Source organism: Monomorium pharaonis, chromosome 11, assembly GCF_013373865.1.
Source record: "Monomorium pharaonis isolate MP-MQ-018 chromosome 11, ASM1337386v2, whole genome shotgun sequence".
Lineage (NCBI taxonomy): Eukaryota > Metazoa > Arthropoda > Insecta > Hymenoptera > Formicidae > Monomorium > Monomorium pharaonis.
The window spans coordinates 16,577,279-16,599,261 of NC_050477.1; the positions used below are offsets into that span (position 1 = coordinate 16,577,279).

The window sequence follows — 21,983 nt, forward strand, 5'->3', positions numbered from 1 at the left end:
TGTTCAAGGCCGTGCAACTATTTACGTTCAAGGTCGCCTCAACAACGACGCGGTTATATGCTGCAAGTTGTTATCGGTTACTTTTCTAATTTGTCAAATGTGAGCTTGAACACCTGGTGAGTTAGAGCTTTCTCCACGAAAATTGTAACTACTTTTTTAACCGAATGATAATTGGTCGACTTACACCTCGGCCTTTTCACATCGCGTCGATACTTCCGTTTTGTTCTCATTTATAATTGAATTAAACACGAGTACCGAAAATCAAAATGCTGCGGGATGTAAATTTTCGCCGAGATTTTCCAAAAATAAAGAGAGTTTTAAAATCCACTCCACGTTGATAATAAAAATAGTTTTTAAATTAAATTATTTTTCTTTTAATATTTTAGCTTCCAAATCTTTCGTCTTCCAATTTAGAATTAGAAGATAATGTTTAAATATCAAATCACGCACTTTTTGCCTTTTCCTATTATTAAACTTTTGCTACGATTGAGTTGATGATATAGTTCAAAAACGTCGTAGCGAAAAATGAGAGCTAGTATTTATTTTGTATTATTTTCTTTGCGCCTGCTGCGTGGGCGAAACGGCGTTCATTAAACGCGTGAAAATAGACTTTGACAATTTAATCAGAGACCGGGGAATCGTACTGTTGCCTGTAAAACAGACGTAAAAGAAGCGCAACTTGATTTGGCGATTTCAGGTCGGAGTTCAGCGAGAGTCATAGACCGATATTCATAATTGGTTCCTATATTTAAGATTGTCTTAAATAGTATTGTCTTAAGATATCATCAATCAATTACAAAGCCGTATTAGCATCTTAAGATATTACTTAAGATAATCTTAAATATAAGACCCGACTATGAATACCGGCTATAGAGTAATGAAGATGGTGCAATCCTTTCGCGTGTGACTAGGACAGTAGGGAAAAAACTAGGACGACAAAGCGGGACGCGTCCATCTCTTGAATCGCGCGCGCGCGCGCGTGTATATCTGTGTATGTATACTCATAAATATCAGATTGTCGTAAAAAAGTGGGACGGATTTCGTTAACTCGCGGTGGGGCGTCTGAGGGGACTCTTCGAAAAGAGAACACACAGTGGTGGTCCACAACAAGAGTCGAAAGCAGTCGTGCTCCTGATCATTCCCAGAGGGAAACCGACCGTCGCGGGACAACGGAAACCATTCGCGGTATGTTCCTTCGTTTAGAAACTCACGAATTTCATAATTATTGTATTATGTTGTAAGACAGTGTACTCGTTCGTCCGTCCGTTCGTCCAGCCATTCGTTCGACTCCTACCTCTGCGCGCGCACTACGGGCACGCTCGCGCCACGTTGGTGGGGGAGAAAGGTTAGGTTGAGGCGGGGGATTGTGTAATCCTCGCGGTGAGCGAAGTCTCATCGTCTTCTTTTCTCCGAAGCTTTTACTTCTTTCTTGGCTCGCGCGGGCGCTTAATGTACGTACGTGCGAGCGCCGTGAATTCGCATGAAACGCAGCCCGGAGGGCCCGGGTTCCCCCGTTGGCCATGCCATGATATTACGTAAGTATTATTTCGTCGCGATAATACTCGGTCGCGTATTAGCGTGCCATTAATTGAAATGCCTGATGTCCGGAGAAGGGCGAGGGGGGAGAGGGCAGACAGGTGCGCGCATGCGTTATCGCGCTCGCCTCGTTGCGCGCGGCCGCGTTTCGAATTTCTGATAGCGTGTCCACATTCGATTTCACGCCTCCACATTGCATTCTGAACTTTACTCTACATCTTTTTTAGGCGACAATATAAAGTGAATACACAACCTGGAATCCGTTTAATAAGCTGTCAGTCTTTTGATCTCCCTTGATTTAAATTTAGTTATCTCTTTGAGGCCCCGGGGACTTTCTAATGGGAATAAAATTTTAAAACTATGATTTTCTTATAGTTTTTGAGTTATTATTTACGATTCTGGTCTCAAAATTTCAAAATTTTACATAATAGCGAATCCAATATGGATTTAATCTTCAAACAGTGATGCAATTTGCCTGAAACTTACTTTATATTGATTTTTAAAGTTGCTATAGCGATTTATTATATTCGCATATATGTATATATGCGAATATAATTTTTATATTTTCAAATTTAAAACTAAAAATGGCAGATCTATTTATAAAACGGAATACGTCCAACTTGTTTCGTATATATTCAAGCTAATAACACGAATAATATCAAAAAGGATTATTTGCAATGTTTATTTGGGCATCAAACAAAACTGTTGTCTAAAAATATTTATACAAAATGTACAAATGGTAAAATAGTTATTAGTTTTCTTGTGTATTATACATAATAAGAAAACTATATTTTACCATTTGTACATTTTATATAAATATGTTTTTCTAAGTACCTTGTAAACATTGTGTAAATACTTTTGTAAATATTTTGTCTATATATTTTGTTCCGGTATGGCCTTAAAAACCCATATATAACAAATTTCATGCAGATTGCTTTATTTTTTAAATTTTGGTCTGCTATATTAATTTCGCCACTTGTTTTTTAACAGTTTGGTTTCAAATTCAAATATAGTACACTATAAAAATACTCTTTTTATAATCTAAATTTCATCAAAATCGAATTAATATTTTTTTAAAATAAAAGACCTAGTCCTCGATAGGTTAACACAGCAAAGAACGTATCAAGATTAATATAATGTATCAAGATAAATAATCAAGATTATACTTGGGATCATCTCTATTTTTTATATATTAATTTTGATATCTTCGGATATTTCTCGGATAATTTTCAGTTTAATGCATGAGGATTCTTTGATTTTTCTTTTGTAGTATTAATTTTATTTAATTTACTCTCCATAACGATATAACGGATTTTAAAGATTCGAAAATATAGGTAGACACATTTATTCGCTGGCTCAATATAAACGGTTGCCCTCTTTGTTCGCCACGTGACGGACAAAGTATTTCCGACGAATCTTTTCCAGAACATACTTCTTTCTTTCGCGCTCTTTCGTAACACGCGTGCGGGAGTCAGGACGACTTTGCTAATGTCGCGTCGCGTCGCGTCGTGTTACGGCCGAGTATGTCGCCGTGTCACTCGAAGGGATCCCGAGCTCGGCGATTGGCCCGATCGTGGGCGAACGCGGTCACGTGGTCCCTCGTTAATTTTTATGGGGAGAATCTGACGTCACGCCAGACCCGTGGACCAGATTCGCCGAGTGGATTTCCCTTTCTTTTTGACATGCGCGCGCGCTGCGAGCGTTGTACCTTCTCATTCTCTGTGTTTGGCGCATCAAGACTGTTTATCAAATCGAACCTAGGCGCAAAACCGGATGTAGATCGCATTCTTCAGGGGGACTCATGCCGCCGTGCACATTCAAATCGAGTCGTTTGACGCAAACGACCTACGAATACTTGAATGGACGACATAAATAGGTCCGCGATACTCTGTCACCGATGTTATCTGTTATGTGTACGTAAATAGAGCGAGAGATGAAGCCAATAGAGCGTATACCCGTAACAAGATATTGTTTTACTTTGCATTATTGCGCTCCAGTTTAAAAATCTATCCTACCGTCGCGATACGTGGGTTCGATTAACCCGCCATCTTTAAAAAAATCAAGACGTACACCATCGAGGAAATTATACTGTTTTTAAACAATATATTTTCTGAATCTTGCTTCGAAGCAGTGTAATAATTTTGTTTGTTATTTAAATATTTCGAATAAAAAATTAAACATTTTTTTACGTTAATTCGTATTTATTGCTCTTTGTTTCTTATTGTAGCTTAGATTGTATATTACATTATATATAATTTCTTATCTGGGAATAAAGTTAAATCGCAATTTTTTTAGGTTCACAAAAAATATGATTTTGATATGAAAAAAATTTTGTTAGGCCATCAATAATCAATAATTATATACGTAGAATGCTCAAGCTAGTTGCTAGAACGGCAAAATTTTTTGCAGCATGGCTCATTACTCTTGAATATCCTTTCTTTATAATTATTTTCATAGTTTAACAAAATTATTTTTAGATCTGTATTTCCCAGATATAAATTCACTAAATTTTTAGATACTTTATTAAAACCTTTCCGTTCTTTCCGCGTAGAGGTAATCAGTAAATTATTAAAATTTTTTTATGATTACATTTTTAAATATATACTTGTTTTATATAAAAATTTGTGAGTTTTTCTAATGTAAATAAAAGAGGAGATTCGGCTAGCCGGTTTAGTATTTCTGCGAAAATGGAACTTTTCCGGTAGGCGTGCGCTGTAAAGTTGCGTAATAAACGGGATGCGAGAATCGCGTGCACCGCTTCTCTAACGATCGAGAATCAATAGAAATGCCTCTTTTTGAATAGTATATTTATTAACTTTGCGTGACTGACTTAAGTTTTTTTTTTTTTCGTTATATTCGTTTTCGTCATATTACGCCACATTAATTTTTAAATCAATTATCAAACGCAGTTTGTCGTTGATTTCGCTTCAGGAGTGTTAAGCATTCATAATTAATTGCAATAAATGCATTTTGTAGTATTTAATTAGTGTTAAACCTAGGCTAACGCGCATGTACAACTTTGATAAATCTATAAATAAAACGTGACAAGTTTGCAGCAATTAAACACTGTAGTCGCACTCAGAGAAAAGCATTGTATCAGCAACTATAAATTTATGAACATATAGCACCTCAACTATGTATTATAGTTTGTAATAGAAATATTAATGAGTTAGGGTAAAGGCGGGCATTATGGCCAGTCGGGTGATATGGCCATAATGCCCGTATTAAATATTCTAAACATTGATAACCGTCGATAATATATAAAAACCAATTATTGTTGTTATTCTTGAAGTTTGGTAACAAGAACCTCTCTATTTTATTGTTATTTGTGGTTTGGCGCTTCCTTGTTCTCCATAACCATCAAAATATATACGTCGAAGTCAGACATCGCACATCCAACTAAGTAAGATTTTCAAATTAAAAAGAGAATAATTTTGGCTTTTCTCATTACACATCTCAAAACCTGAACCTTGGCTATATATTTATAATAAATTTATTGTGCTTTGCCCATTATTTTTGTAATTATAATGCACATTATTAAATGTATGCTCAGCGGCTAATGTGGCCAGCGAGTGCAATGAGAGAGCAGCGAATACAACAGAGTGTATTTTTCAAACGTTTACGTTTCAAATGTTTTAATGTTTATGTTCTGTAAGATTAGAATTACTTTTGCAAAATATACTACCGTTTTGTGCAATTTTCTTATAGTTAGCGGGTACACAGATTTAACATTCCAATTAAATGTTTATTTTTCAATGTTTTTTTTATTAAATGTTTATTTTTCAAATGTGTATGTTTCAAATGTTTCAATGTTTATGTTCTGTACTGTAAAATTATCTCACTTTTGCAAAATATTACTGTTTTGTATACTTTTTTTATAGTTGGCAATATTACCCACCCCACGTTTAATATGGCCAAAACGCATGCTTTCAGATTCTTTTTTTCTTCGAATATGCATAAAATTTAATTGATCAAGACATTTGGTCATCAAAGCTTATTAAATACACTAAAATTTCAGAAAGTTACGAAATAAAAAACTAGCGGTTTGAAAATTATGACCTCAAATAAAAACTATGGCCATAATGCCCGCCTTTACCCTATACGAACTGAAAAAAATATAGTAATAATATAGTAATAATGATTTTTACACTATAAAAAAAGATCAGTATTAGCAACTAAAATCGAGTTAAATGAACATAATTCCAGAGTTGTATGTGGCGAATTAGCTGCTTTGATTCTTGACATCATTTTTATATTCTTGTAACATTTTATTGTATTAAATAAACTGAAAATACAGTTATATTAGACAAAGACTGCGTTGAATTGATCGATTAATCAAAATTACTTATATTGTAATTTTAACTCTGGAGTAGTAATCGATCAATTCAGCGCAGCTAGACCAATCTTTATCGTAGTTGAAAGAATATCTATAATGTCTATATAACTACAGTTTAGTTGTTATAATTTTTTACTTTTAACTAAATTTTTTAGTTGGAATTCTTATATCAGATTGTTGAACAGATTAAATTTTTATCTAATTTGATTTGATTGTAGTTGACGTTACTAAATTCGCTCAACTCAGAGGCTTGATTTGTTCTATTCGATCTTTTTTTTGTTTAGTGAATTTCTAATTGGAAGAATTATGGAAAAATAGTATTACTAGTAAACTATGGAAAAATAGTTAATATAAACAAAAAAGTTAAAATAACTTAGATTCGAATTTGGATTCTTCCGTTCTCATTCCTAACATTTAGGATATTACATCACGATTGCTCCACTGCATATAGTTATTACGATCGTATACTTAATCGGTCGAACGTAAACTGGAAAAATATAATTGTTAAAACTTATTTGTATGAAGTCTGTATAATCATATGATTATAGTTGAGATCTTATTTCTTCATAAATTAATAGTCAAACAATGTTGCCGTGGTAATATACACCAAAAAAATTTTTTGCTGTTGTAGATAGATTTCTTAATGTCACAATCAAAATGTATACTAATTTTTGTATTTGCTAAAATTTTGGTTGTTACGTATAGAATTTGTAAATCCTGCTTCTGTCAATTAAATTGATTAAGTGCAATACATATATATACATATATTATAGTATTTGCTAATCATTTAGCTACTTCAGCTAATTTTTATACACATATAATTATTGAAGTTACAAAATTATTTTTTTTAATGCAAACTATTTTTATAGTAACTAAAACTGTAGTTGCAATAACTGCAATAGTTTATTGAACTATATGCGTAAAAGTTCTACGAATAAAACTTGTATAGTTGTCACTTTATAGTTGCCACGACTATAGAATTTGTCTCTGAGTGCGAGATGTTTAAAATTTATTAAAGGTATAAAAATAAAAATTTAGTTTGTTAATTTGTCAATTGCAGTTAATTAATATCCAAATATAAAACACGTTTTAATTGATATTTGTAGGCGGATTTGGATTTGATAAAAATTTAATGAATACAGGGAGAGAATTTTCTCTTGAAATTTACCCTCAAAATCTAGTAATTGTGGCATAATGTATGACCTCAAGGAATTTTACTATACTTTTTAGTAAAATTTAATACACTTTTAGTAAATTTTACTACAAGTATAATAATTTTTACTATACTTTTAGTACATTTTACTAAAAAGTATAGTAAAATTCCTCGAGGTCACACATTATCCCACAATTACCAAATTTTGAGGGTAAATTTTAAGAGAAAATTATCTCCGTGTATGGTTGTTTTATTGCCACTTACATTAAATATCTCTGTATTTACGCGATGAATCAAAATCTATCCAGATGAAAATTATATAAAATTTGCAGAAACAAGATGGCTTGTCGCATATATTTGAGATGCATGTCCATAAAATTCTTTGCCATTGATTTGATTGAAAATAATTCTGTGATATTGGATCTATAATTTAAATAGGCAGTTCGAATTTTGAAATATATGTACATATATGAATGGAAAAGGTTTTATAATTTAGAGAAGGGTACCCCAGTTTTATACCTTATATAAGAATAGATCGAGATAGAAATTTTGGGGCGTTTTCTTCTCGCCTCGCAGCTGTTGCGGAAATTTATCAGCCACGATAAATTCGGCGTGTAAAAAGAAGAAGAAGAAGAGGAAGAAGAGAAGAGACAAGTCACATATAATTGCACTTCCGGATATCCTGACGCCATGCGAAGGAACGCAGTATTGGTTGCAAGAGCGATTCTCGTTCGCCTTCCTATGACCGGTAGTTCGAACGTAAATTCCATCGGCGTCACGGTTCGGCCATGCATATTCGCCAATCGAATCGCCTCGAACATCTTATACGTTAGGACCCCCGCTGCCCATGTGAAACGTTACCACCCACTCGATAGTCACCGAGAATAACCATTGAATTCCGTACATTGTGCTTTTAACCCTTTGAGTAGTGGCGTAGAAGAAGGAAAGAGAGAGAGAGAGAGAGAGAGAGAGAGAGAGAGAGAGAGAGAGAGAGAGAGAGAGAGAGTGAGTGAGTGAGTGAGTGAGTGAGTGAGAGAGAGAGAGAGGGAGAGAGAGGTCAAAACCAAGGTACAAAATGATAAGAAAATGTCAATTAAAATAATTAATATTTTGTTCGTTTTGCTTGCAATCACACATGAACAACTTTCTGGGATGTATTCATTAAAGAAGACTAGAATTTAAAAATGCATTTGTCTGTGGCCCGTTAAAGTTTATCTCTCTTTCGTACCCGCATAATGTCTCCTCTGCTTTGCATATCTCTGCTGCAACGAAGTGCAACTTATTCAATTGAAGCAATATATTTTTTATACTTTCTATAGTGATTTATTCCGTAACCGATTGCTCTATTTTAGATGTTATGTGGAAATTGTCCAAGTTTTCTTACACTGAGAGAAAAAAATAGTTGTATTTACCATAATTTAACTATAATTTATAGTTATTTTTGGCCGTAACAATATTTGTATAGTTAAATTAACAATACAAATTATAGTTAACTTAACACTATATTATTGTTACAATAGCTATAGCATTTGTTCATACATCCATAAGTATGGTTAAAGGTGCCGTAATTTTGATTTATGTATGGTAGAATATACTATATAATGTGATAATAACGACTATAATTAAAAAAGAATGAACCATATACTATAGTAATACGTTTTACTTATACACAGAGAGAAAAGTTTCTTCGGATTTAATAAATTTTCTTAAAAAGAATTCGTTACCGAAGCTAAAATTTAGCCATGACAGCTAAGATATGTCTTTAAGACGTAATAAAAAATACATAAGTCCCAAGAGCTCACTACGATAGCATAGGTTGATTTGTTTTCTGTCACCGTGGGTGGTCTGCTTATATAGCCTTTGGAGTGTAAATTGCATTACGAGAAAGGTGTCGCGTGCGTTGTCGCCTAGCGGCGATCCGCGAACTACATACTTGTTAAATTTATATAATATAGTAAAATTTAAAATTAAAAATGTAAAATGAACTTTTAATGTAGTTATGGAAATACTTATTTATTAAATGATCTTGTTTACTTATTTTTTAGTTATTTTTAAAAACTAAATAGTAAATAAATAAATAGTAATTTGAGAATAAACAGTGAATAGCTATGCGAATGTTAGGAATTTAGTTACCATAATTACATTTATCATAATTGTGATTGCATTTATTATATAAAAATGGTTAATTTGATTGACTATTTCTATTTGATATTTTACTATATTATTATTTTAAATTATTATAATTTATAGTAAAATTTTTACCCTGTTTGGCACAACTATACATATACATATAGTTACACTAGCATTATAACAATAACTATAAAAATGATATTTGCAACTATAATTATTTTACTATGCAATTATAATTGCAAATACTAGACACTTTTCTCTCAGTGTAAAATCTCAAATTCCGTCGTTTTTATCAATAACTACATGCAAAGTCTCTAGGTTTTTAAGTTTCTAGATCTCTAGGTCTCGCAGGTTTTTTCTTGAACTAAAATAATAACAGGACGAAAGACCAAAATTTTGCCATGAAATTTTAAATCTTACAAGCTTTGAACAAGGATTTATAATCGATTTTTTGAGGTGCCATTATAATTTTGTGACACTTTACTTTCGCTTCAAAATAAAGCGAAGAAAATGGAATATATTATTTTTGGGACGCAATGGCTGTCTTATCTGAAAGCGCGAAAACATTTTAGAAGGATGGTTGAAATGGAAACAAGAATATTGCACACACGTGCACCAGCGTGATTCGCGTGCTAAGGTACGCGTGCGAGGCACAACACTGCCTTGCCAATATACGATCCGCGAATGGGGTTATTTCGAAAGTGTGTAAACATTTCGAACATAAACAGCATTGAAGGAATATTGCAATACAATATATATATATATATATATATATATATATATATATATATATAATAATCGCCAATGCTAATATCCCGACGCGGATAAAATTTCGCCAATTTTGTTTCGTTGTTGTGATTAGTTAATATGCAATACAGCTTGTTTTATTAATACGCGCGGCAAGTTGTTTAATTTTGATCAACAAGACCTATTTAATCTCACGTGTGTCGTACAATCATAGTGCGAATCATCGTACAATCATCTTGCGAAATGAACGATGAAGCAATAATTAAGAAAACTTGTCAGTACAAAGAAATGTCCGTGTAATCTTTTTCTAAATTAGCTTAAATAAAACGGTATATCTAGAATTTTAACAACTGGGATTTATGATAGTAATTTCTATAAATTATGAAATTTTTATGTTTGATTAAAATACGCTTTATATACTAATATGATTTTTATTTGGAATAAAATAATTTGTCTATATAATTTTAATATTTTATATATAGCTGTGCATATGTGTGAAGTAATAAAGTTTGCAGTTTTAAGATTACAATGATTACAGTAATGCACTTGGATGGGAGTCAGCTGTGTATTTGGACTATTTGGAGCCTTAGTGCATTTAGTCTGGTGCATTTAGAGTAAAAAATTTCTCGGATGCACGTAATGGGATTGAAATACTAATTGAAAACGTTGATATTTATGGGAAACAGGCAGTTTAGGAATCTGTAAGAAAGCATTAGTTGAAAGAAGGCTGGCTCAATGGTCGCAAGGGTAGATCAAATCCGTGTCGTGTCGGGTCCGCTGTTGTCGCTGTGGCTGCGGCTACGTCACGAAGGCCCGTGTCCGTGTCACGAAACGGAATGAGAGAGAGAGAGAGAGAGAGAGAGAGAGAGAGAGAGAGAGAGAGAGAGAGAGAGAGAGAGAGAGAGAGAGAGAGAGAGAGAGAGAGAGAGAGAGAGAGAGAGAGAGAGAGAGAGAGAGAGAGAGAGAGAGAGAGAGAGAGAGACGCGAAAATACATACGCACGTGTATGCATGCATGCATGTATGTATGCTGAGACAGCGCGCGAGTGGCGCGCCTTCGGCTGGCCGGCTGAAACGAAATCGCGGGGCCGCAGGATGATGGTATGGTTGCGTTGCACGCTTGACTCCATCACGCAGTGGATATCGATAGTATCGCCGACTTCGAACGCGCGGTAGAACGCGGGGAGGGAGGCCGACGGGAGAGAAGGAGAAGAGCGCGAGAGGGTCGTGAGAGCGAGAGAGGGTATACACAGGGTAGCGGAGGCGGTAATGTGGAGCGACGCGGGGGTTACGCGCGGCGGTAGTATACCATGAGAGGTCGGGAGGGACAGGAAGAGGGGGGGGGGCGGACTCGGCGGGTAGGAGACGGGAGAGCTACGTCGGCGTGTATAGGGCGGCACAGGCAGAAGTGGACGGGCAAGAGCGATTCAACCTCCTTTCACTTTCAACGAGTGCGCTCGCTCGCTCACTCGATGATTCGTTTGTTCGTTTCGTACGTTTCGTTCGTTCACGCTCGTTCGCCGTTTTATGCGGCCGGTGGCGAGCAGTCCGCGTACGAAAATAGGCAACGCCGTCCGTTTTCGCCAAGCGATCGAATCCTCTCGAAAGAGTGCCCCGCGAGCGAAGTACCCTCGATTCGCGAGGATGGCGTCTCGTGGTTGCTTGATTTCACGGTACACAAGAGAGAAGAAAGAGAAGGGGGAAAAATAAAAGAAGATGAATGAATGAGTTCGCGATCGTGATGGAGCTTCTTAGGTAGTGAAACGGTAGCTTATTAGATCTGTAATGTCGTCGGAAGCGACGAGGGTTTTGACCTGGCAAAAGGAAGGAAAGCTTTAATATCGGAGCTCGTGATTCGCATCCACACGCGGCGTATCAAGATTCGTCTCCCTGTCCTGCATTCCTCTTCTTCTCTTTTCTCGATATCGACTTTTTAGTGTTTCAAAAAAAAATAACTTATTGGATAACACTGGATGTAGTTTCAAAAATAAGAGACGCCTACGGCTGTCTGTATTAACGTATAAATAATTCCAGGGAAGTCAAAGGTCACGCGCGATACATACTTCAGATTTTATTACACGCAGAGCCGTACTAAACCCCCGCAAAATAAGTTTGAGGTGAAAGGATTCTTCGAAAAAATAACGATTTGCTCTTGTGACTCAATTTTAACATTCAATGTGAATGTTACCTAAGTCACAATTTAAACAATTAGTATAAATTAATATATCTGTGCAACAAACACATCAATTATATACGTCATTACCGCGATACCAATACATTTAGAAAATCGAAATAATTATTTGGTCTAATTTATCTTTTACTGTGATGATTTAAATTAAGAGATAAAAAAATTATTGCGAGGTTACGTTTTAGGAAAATCTAAATAAGAATTTTTTTTCGCGAATTTGATAATGTTTTATATATTTGGAAGGATGTTCTAGATTACGTTTTTTCTTGATAGCGATTAGCGAATACAAAATTTTTTACGAAAATCTCTTTGCAAACTAGTCGTTTCATGGTTGTAAATGCTTTCTAGGCCATGTTTTTTTACAGGAAGTACCGATTAGGCGTCATTTGACGTAAATAAAAAAATGTAAAAAAATATGCTCATGAGCGAACACCCCTGCGCTAATTGAATTATGAATTATGAATTATGAATTATGTGAACAATCATTCCGACGCCTATTTTCTTCGCGTCATTGGCAATTATATAGACTGGGTGTATACCGTTTTAACCATATATACGTTTCTGTTTGACCAGTTGTTCTCCGGAATCACACACACGTAAAGACTTTTCATACTTCGTCAAACGTAATTTAAATCGAACCGTAATATTTGTCGAATCATTTAAAAAATATCGCCACGATGTGGATATCGAATTGTGCGTTTCTTGAAAGATTCGAAAGGCGTATAAAGCGATGTACAATTATAATTGATTTTTTAAATGTATTGGAAACAGGAATATGATTTCCGATTCGTCCCATTTTGTGAAAGAAACGAAACTATTATGCTTCAAAATCAATCTCATTTTATTTTATAGAAAATTTATGACATTTTTTAATTAATCCGGGAATGATCACTTGAGGTGTTTTAAGAAAATAAAGCTTAAGAGGATGCTAAAGCCGTGTGTTTTACCGACATTCTGTATTTATCACTTAATTTCGAATTGAATTTACAAAAATGATAATCCTTTTACACTTTTAAAGTACGTACACAAATAAACCCGGGGACGATTAGATAAAGATCAAAAATGCAAAAAATTTTTTAAAGTTTATTTGTTTATAAAAATATTTGCTTCAAAATACAAGTTATGTAGCTTATACGTACAAATAAATGGTGTTCCCAGGTTCGGAATAGATTGAGGAATAAGATTATAATCGTCAAATTACGATTACAAGCCGTACAAAAAAGATATTTTAAAAATAAAAGCGTTTAAATGAATAAAATTTTTGATTACATAAATATGTTTTTTTACGGCTTGTAAACGTAATTTGACAAATATAGTCTTATTCCTCCTATTCCAAACTGCGAGACACCATTTATTTGTAAGTATAAGCTATATAACTTGTATTTTAAAGCAAATTTTTTCATGAACAAGGATAAATAATGACTCTGCATTATCGACCTCAATCAAGTTTGATGGGCAGTTTAGTATCCTCTTAATACAATAGGTTTCGTTACTGATTTAGAATTCTACTTATTGCTTTTTTTACTCTTGAAATTTTGAATATAAATTTTTATACATTTTTATTAATCACAAATAGGTTATAGAATAGATGATCCATCATTTACGTGAATAAGTTGGATTAACCCATTTAGGACCAAATGGCCACTTTTTTTTCTGCGTTCAAGTTCTCAAACTTTTTATCATAGACGTCGTAAAAAAAGCTCAACATAGCGTTTTCGATAGTCTGAAATCTTTTCTTTCGAATGCCGGCGTCAGAATTGACGTACAAAGTGAGTAAAAAAGTTATGGCCTATTTTTCCAAAAAAGAACTACGTTTTTTGATATTTTTTTCCAAAAATTCCATATTTGGGATGCAAAAATGTTTTGCAGGATCATTGTAATAGGGATCGTGAAATAGATATCTGCTCTTTCAAATCCCATTGGAGTTTTTCAAAAATTCAATGTGGCAGTCAAAAGATGGAAAAATCGTTTACAATCTTAATATTTTCCATTTTCTCGCTTTTTTTTCGTAAACTTACATGGGCTTTTTTGGCATTCGATGTTAGACAGATTTTTACTATCAAAAGTTATAAACCTTCAATTCAAATGCTGAATAATTGCACCTATTTAGCGAAAATGTCTATTCTCTAGATGATACATAATTTTCCATGTGTTTCTCGGTGTATTCGTCCAAAAAATCGAGTATCCCGAATATGACTGGGAATTGATGAAAACCACGTATATTTAACGGTACATTCTTACACAATAGTTTTTGAAACAATCCGAACACAAAGCTCAATCCATCCCGCGCAGCAGATGGTTTGTTATCAGGGAGTTAATTTGAAGAAGCTGGTAGCGCACATTTATTCGCGATAGCGTGAAACGTGGATAGCGTGAAACGCGCAAAATATTGTGTGGAATACAATTTGCGCGCCGCCCCTCACACCCAACCACCCGCGCGCGCGAGCGCGCGCGCGCGCGCACACACACACACACACACACACACACACACACACACACACACACACACACAGAGAGAGAGAGAGAGGAGAGAGAGAGAGAGAGAGAGAGAGAGAGAGAAGAGAGAGAGAGAGAGAGAGAGAGAGAGAGAGAGAGAGAGAGAGAGAGAGAGAGAGAGAGAGAGAGAAGCAGACAGAGGAGGGACGGGGCAGGCGGTGTGATCTGACGTTTTTGTCCTACTTTTCTGACGATTATCGTTACTTCCGCTTTCGTCCGACTCGGAGCACCGCACTTCCTCAAGGTTGCTTCGTTTGATCGTGCGTGCAGAGAGATTTTTCTTCTGAATCGAATTAGCAGATAACACGCGTCACTGATCGCTGTTCTTAGGTCATTTTTCAAAATTATGAAACTAATCGTTTCCCTCCATTCAGAAAATCTTAAGCTTTTCTATCACATCCGATCTGATCGATACCATTTACGTATTCACGAAACTTATGAAAAATTGTATTCCACATCTACTCAAATTCTTGTTCGAATTTATTCTTCTTATTGTTATTCCTAATTGGTTATTTGTATATACTGCACACAGCGAACCGCGCGGACTCCTGTAACCCGTTTGTAATAATTTTTAAAATTGTTTTAAATAAATTAAGAAAATGTCCATTAATTATACATACTTTTATGAATGTATCAAGAATAAACGCTCGGGACAATGTAAATGTGTGTGCATGTATGGCGCGCGCGCGCGCGTGTGTATGTGTTTTGTATGCGACGCGCTGAATCAGCAGTTGTTCCTATTGTTACAGCTGTGCGAGCGGACAGAATGCGGGGCGGTAGAAACAAATTCGGACCCATGTACAAGAGGGACAGGGCGCGGAAGCTGCAGCTGATGCGTCAACGGCAACTGGCGATCCAGACGATTCGCGGCAGCCTCGGCGACCCGGCCAGCTACTCATCCGCGGTTGCGCCCCTGATGCACATCAAGCAGGAGATCCAAATACCTCAGGTCTCGAGTCTGACCTCGTCACCGGATTCGAGCCCGTCCCCCGCGACCGTGGCCGCGGGCCTGGTCACGACGCAGGCCGGCGGCAGTGGCAGCGGGGCCGGCCAGCACCAGCTGATCGCGCCATCCAGCCAGCCTAACATCGGTACCAGCGGTGGCGGCGGTGGCGGTGGCGGCAGCGGTGGCGGTGGTGGCGGTGGAGGCGGCAGTCACAATCACCTGCACAACCTCAATCCGGGTCTGGATAGCAAACTCTGGGCCGCCAACTCCACTACTCCCGGAACGAAGGTCTTCAACTTCGGCGAGCAATCCGTGCAACCGCATGGCGGCGGGATGCTCAACTATGCACCTAATCCTCCCGTCGCACTCAAGACACTTAGCCCGATTATAAGGGAGTTTATGTTGACGATCGACGACCGCGAATGGCAGTCGTCTCTCTTCTCTCTGTTGCAAAATCAAACGTATAATCAGTGTGAAGTGGACTTGTTTGAATTAATGTGCAAAGTGCTCGATCAGAATTTGTTTTCGCAGGTGGATTGGGCTAGAAATTCGACGTTCTTCAAAGATCTCAAGGTGAGCATCTTGGACGTCTAGGTCGCCACAGATCTTTTCGGGAACGACGTATCAAATAATTTCCTTTTTTTCCTTTCTTTGTCATTGCAAATTCGAGAATTGTTTTTTTCGACTTTTTTTCACGATATTTTGATTTAAAAGCTCTTTTAATGATTTTCTTGAGGATCTCCTCGACAAGAAAAGTTTGTTCTTACCGATAAATAACTCGTTGCCTGGCCTGCTCGGTGCCATGAGCGGGGATGTGAGGTAACCGGCGGCATTGCACAATCACTGAATGATTTCAAGCATCGCCTCATATCTAGGTCATAACAAGATACGTTTCTGGGTTATGGCAGTTGCCCCAAAGCAGGACCGCGTTAATTATAAATTACATACTTTAACCGGTTGTTTTGTAATAACTTTTTATTTTTGCTTCAACACGGTGGATTTGTTAACAACGATACAAAGCAGACCGAGGCCATTTTGTTAAAACTTTTCATCGACAATATGGTACATTAGCGCTTGATCTTCACTACAATCTTGTTAAAATCACATTGCATTTTTGAAACAGATTAAAAAAAAAACTTTTTCTGTTTCTATAATATAATTTATATAAATATAAATCACATACGCGTCACATATATCAACCGTATTTTTATGATATTTTCTGTTATAAAAAAACTTTTACTTAATGAACATTTAAAGCATAAGTAATATTTATCAGATATTTATTTTATAAATTGCAATTAAAATTATTTGTATTTTCCTTATAAATTCTTTTTTAGTTTAGAAATTTTTTTATTCATTATACTCGTTATTTTAATTAGTTTAAAAAATAACTGTTATGTTATCAAGTACGATTTTAATATAAAATATTAAGTTTCGAGTGAAATAATATATCTGCGCCTATATTTTTCTGTAGATTTATTTTATATTATTATATCTAACATTTGTACGGTGATATTATTTGTTAGGTTGATGATCAAATGAAGTTGCTGCAGCACTCTTGGTCGGACATGTTGGTACTAGATCATCTTCATCACAGGTTACACAATAATCTACCTGACGAGACGACACTTCACAATGGCCAAAAGTTTGATCTTCTCTGTCTCGGCCTACTTGGAGTTCCTTCCTTGGCCGAAACCTTCAGGGAATTATCCAAGACGCTTCAGGAACTAAAATTCGATATCCCTGAATACATATGCATGAAATTCTTAATGCTATTGAATCACGGTAAGTAAAGTTAGATACACTTATATTCGTCTTATAAGTGATGAATTTTGAGAGAGACAGCAGGTGTAATTAAATTTGGTAAGATTCATATCATTACGTTTTAGTTTATAACTTTTTAGAAACGTAACAAAATAAAGATCGCATTATAGAGATTTTTTACATTAACGATATGAAATCACACAACGCAACTTAATTTGTTTTATCCTTTATTCCACTTTCAAATAAATATCTTATAATACTCAAATCAAACTTATACATATCTTTTACATAAATGCATATATTTAATTTGTTGCAGATGTCCGTGGACTAGTAAACAAGAAACATGTGCAAGAGGGTCATGAACAGGTTCAACAGGCGCTTATGGAATACACAATAAATAATCACCCATCTGTACTGGTATGTTTTATTGCGAAACACTTCGTGATATATTTCACCTAAAACGAATTAATTGGATATTTATCATTATTTTTTATTTATCTAGGATAAATTTAATAAACTGCTGGCAGTATTACCGGACATTCACGAGGTGGCAACTAAGGGAGAAGAGCATCTTTATCAGAAACATTGTAATGGAGGCGCGCCAACGCAAACGCTTCTCATGGAGATGCTTCACGCCAAGAGAAAATGAAACGATCAGTTTTACTTGGTAATTTTTGCCATCAAATAAGAAAAAAAGTCCGTTATTACACATCTGTGTGTGTGTGTGTGTGTACACGCGCGCGCGCGCACACACACACACACACGCACACACACACATACACACACATCGAAAGTCTTGTTAATGTCCCTAATCGTGAGACAAAGTGGACCTCAAAGTACCTATTAAGAGCTAAAACGCTGCTAAGGTATCGGACCAAGTAAAGGGGCCCTGGTTCATGAAATACCTATGCATACAAATCAAGTATAGACGTATATACTTTACACATTTTACACACACACACACACACACACACAGAGTATATGTATTATAAAGTGTATCTAAATATATAAACACAATGACATATATTTTCTATATTTGATGTTGAAGTTTTAGAGATGTATCCATGGAGAATTACCTGTTAATGGGTATAAGCGCAGGGAAACAGTAAGCAAGATGCCTTGAAAACAGTACAAAGGGTGGTTATAACAAAAAATATTGGTCAAAGGGCAAGCAAATTTTTGTCTAAATAAGTAAAGCTATTTTTCTAATACTTAGAGGCGACCTTATTTTTAAGCATACCACACTGAAGCCTTGCTCTCACTCGAATGAAATATTATCTTAGTATTGCTAAAAGAGAATGAAATTCTCTCTCCAGATCAATTGTGCTTCTGCAAGGGATTCAAAGGGCATATTTGAATGACAATGAACTTGCATGTGATATACATATGTTTGTCGCACGGCCACCTGGGCATCCTTAGAATTTTCCTATAACGAAAAAAAAATCTGCATTTTTGTCACACTTGCACACAGCGGAGCTACTATATATTGTAAATAACTAGTTAACACATTCCAATTATGTTGTAAAGTACAGATGTTAAATATGTAATTACAATATTTTGTGTATAGTTGAATAATGAAATGAAATAAATATATTTCTGTTGCTTACTTGAGGAAAATCATTAGCTACTTAATGTCTTCACTAATTTTAGGATTTTATTCATGTATTTTTCTTTATTACTTCTCAAATAGGTGGCGGAAAGGAATAACTACAAATTGCGATATTTTACTATTGTATGTTGTATCATAATAAAGATTCTGTTTAAGAAATAAAAGAATCATTGGAGCAAGGTTTATGTGGTCCTATATTGTCTAACGATTAATTCTAAATGCATAAGATAATATTAATCGTATCGCAGTTGTTAAATAGAAGAAAATATTTAGTAAATGTTAAGATAGCGATCGACAGTAGTAATTTTTCACTAATAGATTATTATTATTAATTATTACTCTTATTATTATTATTATTATTATTATTATTATTATTATTATTATTATTTAGCTCATAGTCAGAAATTCTTCAGTGCTGTGAAGGCTGTCTTTTCGACGCCTGTGGTATTTGAAGCCATTAGAAATTACATATTGTGTCAGATACAAAGTTTAAACGTGACAATAGAGACAGAAATCTTTCCTTGCACTGATATATTGGTAATATCCGTTGTAAATCCTTTTGTTTTCGTTCACGTATCAAACACGTACCTGTTGCAAAAAAGGCTATTTTACTACTTTCACTTTTTCCACCGATCTTTCAATATGTTTAACTAGATGTAAAACGCTTGGCAAGCGCGGAACTTGATGTCTCATGTTAGATTAAGACTCGAGTGTTAAATCAAATCAAGAGGAACAACAACGAATATTACCATGGAATTAAATATTTTGTCTGGGGACGCATGTACTTATCGCGCAAGTAAAGATTTGTGTCTACTTGTCAAGTTTCATCTTATACGCCGATATGGAATATATTAATGTTCCCAAATTTTCAAATCGTCCTGTTTTCCATGTTGAACACGAAACTAAAAGCAGCCTAGGCTAATCATTGTTCTCATCTATACAATAACTTTGAAAAGAAAGAAAAAGATTATTTTTATTTAACTCACAACACTCGAATGACTACCTCTTCATATTTGTATTAAGTTTTTATATTTTTACATTTTTAGTAACCACATACCTCAGAATAGACGCCCAGATAGCAATTTGAATGGAACGAATGAATGTAACAAGAATAAACAAATATTTTTAATTCGTGTAGTATGTATAATTACACGTTAAGAAGCTACGATGTAATACAACTTATTAAAATTGTTGTACCAATTGTATGTCCACATGTTGTTAGGTCTTAGTTAACTATTACTATTGTATTTTCTGCAAATTAGTTCATAATTCTGCTGTTTACCATGTATTATTAGTTATGGCTATCTCACAATTGAAATTTTTTGCTTTAAATCATGCATTGCTGTTTGGGTAAGACAAGTTTACGCTACCATTTATTTATTGTATCATTTTCTTTCATCTCGGAGACCTGCTAAATGTGTCGGTCTGATAATTTTGGAACAAGTCGTATTAATCGCAACTATCATATGTTAATAAGAAAAAAACTTCTAAAAGCTGAAAGAGATAGCTCTCAATCAATTATCTCTGTACATATTTTGTATATAGAATAAGATGTATAAAACTTGACATTTAATCTCCTTTAAAGACTTTAATTTTAAGGAAAAAAATGCTTTTTTTTTGCAAATATTGCAGAATTTTGAAGAGTATATAAACATCCCAGATAGCACAAGATATTTATCAAATATTTATAAGGAAAAATATTTATAATAAATATTTTGTACATATTTTTGTCCGAGTTTGCCAGGTATAAAAAAAATTATAATATTTATGAAAATATTTAAAATAAATATTTATACTATTATTATCAAAGAATATAAAAAATATTTCGAGTTCATATATCATAAATATTTTTCAGTACATTTTAAAAATATATTCTATATAGTGTTGATAATAATTTTTATATCATTTCTAAATGGTTTATGAAAATAATTATATAATCTTTAAAAAATATTTTTTGAAAATAAATTTGCAAAATATTTATGAATATTTATGATGAATTTTCTGTGCTATCTGGGATGTAAGATTATGATAAAGAATGTATAAAATACAAAATCATAGATAATATACCAAATACAGAAACATTTACGTAGGCGTTTCTAATAATACAAAAAAGATAAGAGTTTAAAACTTACAAATGTAAAAAAATTAAGTAATTATATTATTGGAAAAGAATGATCATTATATTACTCTGCCAAAATGGCATCAAGTATTATATACGCTACATATTCTCTTCAAAACTCTACAATTTTTACTCTTTAAATGTTTTCTTCTAAAATTGATATTTTTCTAAAATATTAATGTCATGCTTTAAATACTTTATTCTATATACACATTAATTCCGATTAACGACTCGATCTGTTACAATACGTTTATTAACCATTGTAATTAGCGAATACAATTACAGCGTTGTGTATATTTTTTATGTTAAATATGTACAGTTACCAATTATGATTGGCAAATAATCTAATTTAATACCTACGTGATTCTTTGATCCAATAAATCGTTGGAATAAAGTTTAAAAGGGAAAAATATTATGCGTTGTTAACACTGCCATTTAGCAGTTGGCAATTGTAAATTATGTAGAAAAATTAAATGACTGTAAATATATCTTTATTATTAACAGATAATTGTTCCTTTTTAGAGAGCTAACAGTACTATTTTTTATATAATATATTGATTGAAATCCATGTAATGTCATAGTGATATTACTTCCCTCATTTTGGAATTTTAAGATTGCTATCAGATGACAATAGTCATATTCGGAATTAAAAATCATAAGATCAGTCAGTACCCTATTTTGTAAATTTTATTAATAATCTTTTGCGATTATTCATTTTTATTAGGATATAAAATTATTAAAAAATTTCAAAATCGTGCGCTCGAAAAAAAAAAGTATCATAATTCGTAACTCGAATGCTGTTATTCATGTATTATCAAACACATATATATATATATATATATATATATATATATATATATACATATACATATTTGTTTGCTTTGTATAAATACAAAATGAAGAACGTTGCACAGTGACTAATAAAAATATTGCAACTATCACAATCAATACCATTTTTTGT

General features: G+C 34.2%; 1 protein-coding gene across 2 annotated transcripts in view; it reads left to right on the forward strand.

Annotated features, from left to right (window-relative positions):
• The window catches only part of LOC105839134 (nuclear hormone receptor FTZ-F1), a 31,558-nt gene extending 12,460 nt beyond the window's left edge, over window positions 1-19,098 (forward strand). The window contains exons 2-6 of one of the 2 annotated variants that reach the window (XM_036293901.1): window positions 15,334-16,103; window positions 17,057-17,315; window positions 17,611-17,711; window positions 17,797-17,961; window positions 18,343-19,098. In XM_036293901.1, coding sequence (XP_036149794.1) covers window positions 15,334-16,103; window positions 17,057-17,315; window positions 17,611-17,711; window positions 17,797-17,943 — 1,277 coding nt within the window. In that variant the 3' untranslated portion in view covers window positions 17,944-17,961; window positions 18,343-19,098. Of the gene's footprint in view, window positions 1-15,333; window positions 16,104-17,056; window positions 17,316-17,610; window positions 17,712-17,796 lie in introns of both variants that reach the window. The other variant, XM_036293900.1, reaches the window with a different exon arrangement.
• The last annotated feature ends 2,885 nt before the right edge of the window (window positions 19,099-21,983 follow it).